The sequence below is a fragment of the Lichenostomus cassidix genome, chromosome 4A (assembly GCF_008360975.1).
Source record: "Lichenostomus cassidix isolate B80296 chromosome 4A, HeHo_3.0, whole genome shotgun sequence".
Lineage (NCBI taxonomy): Eukaryota > Metazoa > Chordata > Aves > Passeriformes > Meliphagidae > Lichenostomus > Lichenostomus cassidix.
Window position 1 is genome coordinate 8,320,005 of NC_139485.1, and position 9,522 is coordinate 8,329,526.

General features: G+C 50.9%; 1 protein-coding gene across 1 annotated transcript; it reads left to right on the top strand.

Moving 5' to 3' along the window:
• Positions 1–424: 424 nt before the first annotated feature.
• RAB39B (RAB39B, member RAS oncogene family) lies at positions 425–7,965 on the top strand. The gene is made up of 2 exons (XM_085060404.1): positions 425–798; positions 4,880–7,965. Exons 1-2 carry the CDS (start codon positions 584–586, stop codon positions 5,304–5,306), a joined length of 642 nt encoding a protein of 213 aa, XP_084916530.1. The 5' UTR covers positions 425–583; the 3' UTR covers positions 5,307–7,965.
• Positions 7,966–9,522: the final 1,557 nt, after the last annotated feature.

Here is a 9,522-nt window from a genome sequence, read left to right on the forward strand (position 1 = left end):
TCCCCTCGCCGCCGGGGATGCCCGCAGTGCCGGGATGCCCGCAGTGCCGGGATGCCCGCAGTGCCGGGATGCCCGCAGCCCCGCTGCCCTCGGGCCGCGCTCCCGCACGGTCCCGCCCCGCCCCGCCCCGCCCGGCTCCCGCACCGCCGCGTTCCGGGGCTGGCGGCTCCTCCCGGCAGTGCGGTACCGCGCGGCCGCCATTGCATCACCGGCACCGCGCCGGCCGCAGCCGCATCCGCCAGCCCGCGCCCCTCATCCCGCATCGTTCATCCCGCATCCCGGCTCCGGCGAGCGGCGGAGCTCCGCGGCAGCTGGGGAGCGACTCGCGGCCGAGCACCAACGCCGGTTCGGCGGCTCCGGGGCCGCGCCGGCAGCGCCGCCGCCCGCCCGGCCCCGCGTTGGCGCAGCGCTGAGGCGGCGGGGCTCGGCGGGATGCGCCGGTGGTGACGGGGCAGCGGCAGCCGCGCAGGGCCAGCGCCGCCCGCCATGGGCCCCGCCTGAGCGCCGCGGCCGCCCCCGGGCCCGCGGGCCGGGCATGGGCGGCGCGGCGGCGGGCGGGCGCTGAGGGGCCGGCGGCAGCAGCATGGAGGCCATCTGGCTCTACCAGTTCCGCCTGATCGTCATCGGCGACTCCACCGTGGGCAAGTCCTGCCTCATCCGCCGCTTCACCGAGGGGCGCTTCGCCCAGATCTCCGACCCCACCGTGGGCGTGGATTTCTTCTCCAGGCTGGTGGAGATCGAGCCTGGCAAGAGGATCAAGCTGCAGATCTGGGACACGGCCGGGCAGGAGCGGTTCCGGTGAGACACGGGGGCTGCGGGCCGGGCCGGCTGGGGCGGGGGGCCGCGGCCGGGGGAGGCGTTTGGGAACGAGACAAAGAAGAGTCAATAGGCACCTTTTGTGCCGCCGTGCCCCCCGTTTCGTGTGTCCCTGGGGTCCGTGTGCACCCGAGCGGCCGCACGCAGGTGTGCGGGATGCGCAGGTGGGGCTGTGAGGAGAGGCCCCGCTGCCGCCGGGTGCGGGTCGAGGCCCGAGCAGTGCTTGGTTCCCCTTTTTCCAGCCGGGAGGTGTCCGTGCATCGGCGGATGCCGCTGGCAGGGAGAGCGCCTGCTCCCCCCGGTGCGGAGGCAGTGACCAGGATGTTTCACAGCCGAACACTTACGCTGAGGCTCGCGAAATGCAGTGGAATATGTGTTTTGGTGCTCTGCTGCGACAGCAGAGCTCAGCTCTCCGTAGGGCAGGGAAAGGTCGGGACAAATCCTTGGCTGTGGCTGTGCGGGGATGACAGGTGCTTTCTGGAGAGTGCCACGCCGAGCGCTGCATGGGTTCAGACAATTTGGGAGCTTAAGTGACAGTAACCAAGTCTCGGTGAAGTAAAATAAAGGCATGAGGGACCGTGCCAAGTTTCCCGCAGGCCTGCATGGGAAAAACAGCAGCCCTGGTTGGAGCAGGCTCAGCCCCAGCCAAAGGGGCTCAGACCTGCTGCTCAGACAAGGCTCATTTGGAAGGGGTGTGAGTGTACCCGCAGCTCCTGGCCTCCTGTTCGCTTGTATTTTTCATGTGTCTTTAACCCTCATCTGCTCTCTTCCATCCTGCTCCCTCTGGGATCACTTCCTGTGCTCCACATCTCTGTGCAGCATCACAGCTTCTGCTTCTGTGCAGTAATGACTCGCCTGAGGAATGTTTTGATTTCATTCAATAGATGAAACCTCCCCTACCCCTCTCACCACCTTCCCTCGCATCTGTGGTGCTGGCGTGTGGCCCAGGATGTGCAGTAGTTGGTCCTTATCCACTGACAGGTTTTCCCTCAGCTACCTTGAAGCCTTGAGGGCGAGGAGCTGGTGCTTCATTCTGCTGGGAGAGGAGGTGCTTTAGCTTGCAGTTGCATCAGCTTCCAGCTTTGGATCTCAGGCTGAGCTCTGTAGAAGACGCACCTGAGTGCTGTCCCCTGTTCCTGCCTTTGCTGTGAAGAGCAGGAGCTGTCGGATGGCTTCAATTTCCTTCCTTTTACACATTAGGAAGTTCTGGGCCCTGGAGGCTGATTGCCCTCAGTGCTGGGGGCTGACCTGGCCCGGCACTGGGGTTGTCAGCATGATGAGTAGGCGACCTTCAGCGCAAGGGCAGCTGTGCTGCTGCGGTGGGCAGCAGCCTGCAAAGGCAGGAAGAGTGCAAGGGGCAGGAGCTGTCAGTGACATTAAAAAAACACCATCGTGCAACTTTGAAATGCCCTTGCTAAAGCACAGACTTGAATTCCCGATGTGGAAAGCTGGAGGGAAATGAGCAAACCCACGTGCCTTTATGGTGCACTCTGAAATGTGAAAAAAATAATGTAAAATGTCTGGTTTGTGTTTGTCCCTTTCAAATCACTCTTAGCCCTGTGGCAAATTGTGCTCCATGAAGACAACTCTTGGGCTCCTCCTACAAGGTATGTTTCTTGGCTAGAGACAAGATTTAGCTGTTACTGGAATAAATTAAAGCCCCTTGGACTTGTCTTAGGTGAGAAGCACAATGGAACAGGTGCTGTCCAGAACCCTTGAACTTTTTTGTCATTTGTCAAGCACAGGGAATTTCTTAAGAGAGAAGTCCATAAGAATGAGCTCCCCTTTTTCACAGTTCTCTGATTTGAGCATTTCCAGTCTGCTTTGCATAGTTTAACAGCTGCCTCACGAGGACAAAACCACTGTAGTTATTTTGAAAACACCTTGGCATTTGCTGTGCAACTTTTTTGCTCTTCCTGACCCCCTGTTGTGAGCTCTTTCACTCTCCATAAATTAGAAGCGATTTCTGTGCAGTCAAGGCTTAAATTACAGTTAAGCATGTGCTCTATTTTGCCAGACCAGACCCCAGAACATGCTGCCTGGGGCAGTGTTGAGGCTGCTTTGGAGATGTAAAAGAGCAGGGCCCAATTCTTCCCAGATCCAGCAGGTTTTGCCCATCTCTGGTTGCTCAGATACTGCTATTTCCTTGTCTGAAACGTGATGTTGTGTAATGCTAGCAAAAGCATGTGCAGCCCTCACTCCCTGGAACTGAGTCCCACCACCTACAGAAGAGTTGTTTCTTTCCAGCCAGCAGCTCTCCCTTGGCTGAGAGGGAAATACATGAACAAACAGGCACAGACCCTGGGTACTGGAGTCCCCACCATGGGTACAGGGCAGGGGACAGTTCCCAGACAGAGACTTGCCTTTATGTTCAAACTTGGCCAAAATAGGTGCAAGTCCCTGTACTGCTGTGCCTCATTGTGTGAGCATGGCAGGAGGAGGAAAGGTAGAAATGTTGGAAGGGAATTGGGGAGGGGTGTACAGCATGAAAGCAATATACTGGCTTCCTGCAGATCAGTAAGGAAAACAGTTGTGGGAAAGGCTTTAAGAAAAGGCACTGAGACCTTCACCTAGTTTTACCTTGAAGCAGCATTCAACTTAGATCCTGTCATGTATTTCAGAAGTACCTGAGGCATTGTTGTTGCTGATGGCATGGAACACAAGGGAGAAGCAGAAATGTCTGTGACAGTGTGTGGGGGTGAAATCAAAGTGCCAATATCTGTTTGCAGCTGGCCAGATAGCAAAAGGCAGATTTAATTCCCTCAGCGCCAAATGTGCAGAGTGACTATTGTCCCTCAGCCAAACAATTGGAGAGGAGAAATTATCTAAACACAGCCAACTATGTTTTTTCCCCTGCTTCTGGCTTTCTTCAGTTTTGTCTGTGAATTTTCACCCATCACTGCGTATCTGTTGATTAAACAATTCTTGAAAACTCTAGTTCATCCTTTCTTGGGGCAATTCCTGCAGACACACACACACTACAGAACCAAACAACACCTAACAACAGTCTTGAATGGCCAAAAAAAGACTTGTCCTAAGGTAAAAATGCAGCAGTGCTTATGTTACTCCAGCACGGAAAGTTCAGGCCTGCGTGTGAATTCCTCCAAGGACTGAAATCGATCATTGCTTCTGGATTTAGAGTGAATCTGTGACTTGCAGAAACACCAGTGTTGAACAGCTTCTTGGCTTCCCCTTGTGTAGTAGTCACTGAACTGTAGCTCTGCTCAGGCTTGTGGCCTCAGCTTGGCTCTGTCACCCCGTGTTTGCTGATTTCCTGGGCTGCTTCTGGCTGCCTTGGGCTGGCCTGGCTCGGAAGAGCTGTGGGAGATGCGCTTCATTTCCCAGCCTGCAGTTCTGGGGTCTTTTTGTTGGCTGTTTAATGTTGTCAGTATTTGGCACCAATAACATGACCAATGTTAGTGCAGATTCTCCTTGGAAGCTCTTTTATCATTTTGCTGTTTCTCGGGAGGTCAGACTGGCTGCTCCTGTCAGTGCTACTTAGAGTAACACTGTTACTGCAATGTCACTTTAATCCAGTGGTATAGTGGGAAAAGGGGTAGGGATGGGTGGATGTCCCCATGCCAAGGCCCTGGATATACGGAGGGGAGCTACAACCCCATGGTCTGCCTTCCAAATCTCCTGCTTTTATGTGTCTGTCAGAGAGCGTGTGTTTGGTTTCAGATGAATCTTTTGATTTGTCACAGTGCTTCTAAACCAGTGGGTTAGATGAGGTGTCCAGAGAATTGACATGCTGGGGGGTGGGACTCAGGAGCCAAGAGTGTACAGAAATCCATCAGAGAAAAAAGTGGTGGGGATTTTGAACCGAGCTGTAATAAATCAGTGGGGTGGCTACCCCAGGGTGAAATCTTTAACCCAAGTTAAGTTTTCCTTTTCCAAGACAAGCTCTACAGAGCACAAGCTAAAAGTCCTAAGACACTGCCTAAATAGTCTTCTCTTGCCCTGTGTTCTGCTGGGTAGACAGGGTGGTGGTAATGCTGCTTTCTTAAAGGACATACATTCAGACAGCTGTAACTTAACACTGTTGTGGCTCCTTGGCTTGCAGGTCCATCACCAGAGCCTACTACAGGAACTCGGTTGGAGGACTCCTCCTGTTTGACATTACAAACCGCAGGTCTTTCCAGAACGTCCACGAGTGGCTGGAGGAGACCAAGGTGCATGTCCAGCCATACCAGATCGTCTTTGTTCTGGTAGGTCACAAGTGTGACCTTGACACGCAGCGGCAAGTGACCAGGCACGAGGCGGAGAAACTGGCTGCTGCCTATGGCATGAAGTACATTGAGACCTCAGCTCGGGATGCCATTAACGTGGAGAAGGCCTTCACTGATCTGACTCGTGATATATACGAGCTGGTGAAAAGGGGGGACATTTCAATCCAGGAGGGATGGGAAGGGGTAAAGAGCGGGTTTGTCCCAAATGTAGTGCACTCTTCAGAAGAAGTGGTGAAATCAGATAGGCGGTGCTTGTGCTGAGCTCCTCTAGTGAGGCGAGTGGTGATGAACTCTACTAACCAAACGTACTTTTACTAAGTGAACTCAGTGTGACAGAAGGGAGAGCAACACTCCCGTTGTGAACAGCCTCCCACATTGTTTTGGACACCGGAACAGAGCCCGGAAAGAAATGTTCTGTTCTAAATAACCTTTCAGAACTGGGGGCTACAAACCTGAAGGAGAGTGAGTGAGGGTGCATGTGGATGTTGTAAGGAGAGAGGAAGCAGAAATGAGGGGCTGCACAACACAGGAGAGAGTATACAGAGAACTGGATGGGCTGGCACATGCTAGGGTACTGTACATGTCCTCTTTAAAGTAAATCCATAGCTCCCTGCTGGCTTTTGAAGCCACAGGATGGATACTCAGTCATGAAAAATGGGCAGACAGAGAGAAGACAAGAGGACATCTTGGTTTGTGTCAGCTGTTTCTTTCCAAGAAGGTCTAAAGGCAGCACAGATACCATTTCCTCATAAGGGCAGTTCCACAGGAGAAGTTTACTGACATGGTATGCACACTTCTGAGTTTTCTTTCTTATGTTCTTGAACCTAGTTCGATAGCAAAGAATATTCTGTGGGATTTAAAGAGGAAAACAGTAGTTATTTGATTGGTAATTAAAATTTAAATTATCCCTCCCTCAATAGTGCTTTTCTTGCTGTGCTGAATCAGGAATCTAAGTGGCAACTCCTGCTGCAGTAGGGATTATTCAATGCAATTTTTACTCATTTACTGCCTGTGTGAGTACCTTGAAAGTACCCCAAGTTCAGGGCTTTCCAGTAGAATTAAGTGATCAAGAGCATAGAGCGCCACGTCCTCAGGTGTTATGTGTTAAGGGTGGGGTGTTGCAGCCAGGTGGGACACATCGACATCTCTGTCTCAGTAACAGTGCTGTGCTGACCTTACCAGCCAGGTCACGAGGAGGAATGGAAAGGAGGGAGGAAAACCAGAAACCCAACAAAACAAAAAACTTGAAAAGCTTAACTCAGGTGCATCAGACATCCTAAAAGGTGAGATTTGCTCTTAGAGAAGTTAAATAGCATGGAGAGCAACAGTTTCCATGGGTACTTTCTTCTGGTAAAGTGTCATTTTCTGTCTTGGCCTCTGTGGAAGAGAACTGGCACTGGGAAGGTGGAACACACAGCAGGAGTGTCTGAGCAGGTAGAAAGGAAAGCCTCAAGACACATTCAAGAGTAAAATTTGTTTTCCTCCATGTTTTAGTTTGACAAAAGAGGTTCCATCTCAGGTTGGCTATCATGGGATGGCAGCTGCCTCACAAAAGCTCTGTAGAGGTGGATGTTTTCTGGGAATGCCATTCACCACTTAGAAGCTTTGCTTCTGCTAAGTTTTAACCCAAGCTTTTGAGGTGCAATAGGGTGACTGTGCTCCTGTAGCAAATTAGGCAAGTTCAGCCTATTGAAAGCAAACAAACAAAACTATAGTGACTTTTTTACTTGTGTTTGAAAGCTTTATACACCAAACTGCAATGGGCAGGAGGTGGGGATTAGGAAAAAGGCACAGGAAGCATCTACTGTTTATTTTAGGCCTCTTGAGTAGAGAAAAAGAAAATATTTGTTCCAGCTTTTTAATCTGCCCTTTCTACAGAAATACGGGTCTTGGTTGCTGTTTAGTTCAGACTGTTTCTCCTTCTGAACCTGTTCTCACAGGTTGCAGCAGCACATGGGCAGGTCTTTATTAAGAAAAAAATGTGTGGTTTCCATATTGAAGCTGTAAAAAAAGAACAAACCCACAGCAAACCCAACTCAACAGCCCAAACCCTGAACACTTTTATTTTCAGTGTTCTAGGAACGATTTCAGTTCCTGGGCTCTGCAGGGGAGCAGCAGCACTGCATCTGCTGGGAGGGCACAGGGGGCAAATGCCAGGAAGAGGGGTAGCAGTGGCCTGGTGCTTTTCGGTGAGCTTGGATAGGCTGTGGACATATCCAGCACCTTGTGCTAAAGGCCAGGGAATGCCAGGCACTTGTGATTGAGCTGAGTGCCCTGGAGATAAAAAAAAAAAAAAAAAGTATCCCCTTTACAAAATCTGTTTCTGGGTGAGCAAAGGGTGCAGGGAGCAGCCCAGGAGCTTGGTGGATGCCAGGGCAGAGCGCAGGGTTTGCCCGGACCAGCTCAGTCAGTTGCATTTCACAAAGGCATGGACAGACAGCACCCAAGGGTTGGTTTCTTTGTTCCCTGGATGGAAAGTCCACCATGCAGCTGCTTCAGCTTTTTAGGGGCCAGCTGGACATGAGGTTTGTCTTGGGGTGTCTGACTGAGGATGGCAGCAGCCCCAAGGGCAGAGCTGGAGTGTGACATGAAGGACAGTGAGGAGCTGGATCAGGAGTTGGATCAAATATTTTAGCAATAGTCAGATTATGTAATTCCCTGTGCAAGAACCTGGCCAGAGGGGAAAGATCACTTTTCATGAGACAGCCAATACTTTATTTAATGGGTTTTGGACATTCCCCTTTACTGCTCCCAGGGAGAAATTCCAGAAAGCCTAAGCCAGCAAGTGCATTCAGGCCTTCAGAGTAAATCTTCAATTTAAATACAGAAGTGTAATTCTAAAGAAGAACAGTACAGAAGAAAACGTACACAGTCTTAACTACTTAGAGGTAATAAATTGTTATATTAAATGATAGAGAAATCATTACATCTTTTTCTAATTCCTTGCATTTTCTAGACAGCTTATTAAAATATAGGAAATGTAGATTCATCTGTACAAAATTTGGAATGTTTTTTCTAAGATGAAGAACTTATAAAGGTCAGGAGCTCTTATACTCTAGGACAAAAAGAGAAAAAAAAGCAAAAGCTAACTTTCTGTGGTCTCTACCACATGTTAAAAACAATCTGCATGTTAGACTGAACTTGCTCAGAACCTCCAGAATAAAAGCGTACTATACACTGTCCTCGCTTTGTTATGCACTGTAACGAAATGTGAAAATAACGCTGTATTTAGCTGTCTGTATGTGACTGAAAATATGCTTGTATTTAGCAAAATGGTTACTACGTGATAATGTGAAATTCAAAACTTGTAAAGAAACTTTGGTGGTTTTTTCTTTTCCTTCCCCCCTGCCCATTCTGAGTTCCCTGCTCCCTGTCCCTGTTCTGCACTGCAGCCAGGGCTGGATCCACCATTCCCAGGCACTGCCTTACAGCCACTGGACACCTTTCCCTGCAGGGCCTGCCTCACTCTACAGCACCAGCTCTCCGCCTGGCTGAGAAAAACCAGACCAACTAATCTGAGACAAAACCACCCCCTGCCCCCTGCAGTTGTAGCCACCGTGGCCTTGGCCCCTCCAGGCCTCTGCAGGACTAGTGGCACAGCAGCTACAACAGCAAGGGCTGGAGCAGACCTGGCCAAGGATTAGTCATTGAGCTCATCTCTGAGTCTTGGGGTTTTCTGTTTACCTCAGATTGAACGCACAAACACCAAACCCCCGAGTTATGATGGCCACAGCCATCTCCCAGCCCCCAGGAGGCAGACACCTTTGAACATAGGAGCAATTTCAGCTCTGAGGCAGTCACCTGTCCCCCTGACACGCAGCAGCAGGTCCCTGGCAGCGGCACATGGCGCTGATTTTGCTGGGCACTGCTTTTGCTGTGCAAAAATGCTTAACTGGTCGTTTCGTTGTGCACAACAAAGGCAGGCAATTGCTGCCTTAGGACCATCCGAGGGTGTGGGGGGGAGCACAGCCTGTTGGGATCTCATTAATCTAAACTGAAGAAAAAACTGTAAGAGAAATCAGGATATTTGCAGCTGCCTTTCCATCGTTGCTGATGCTAGAAAATGGAAAGCAGCAGCCTGCAGCCTGACCAGCCCCACATTCCTGCTACTGTAGCAGACTGGAGCTCCACATTCCTCTGCTGCAGCCAGACACTAAAACAAACATCATCGCCCTGGAGAAGGAACAGAGGAGCACTGGTGACCAGTGCAAAGGGTTTACCTGCTCTCTGCCCTTTCCTGCAGCTCTCTCTTTGACAGCACCGTGCTGGTAACTCGCTAGCTTTCAGTCACCAATTGAGATGTGCTGACTCACACTCCCCCTTTCATTCACGCCAGGATCCAGCAGCCACACTTTTCACGTCTGCTGCTTCAATGGAATTTTTTACCCCCCCCCCCACCCAATTAAGGGAGGGAAACATAAAAGATCATACATCACATTCATGCTTTCCCACAAAGAAAGATGCACAAAAACAGCTG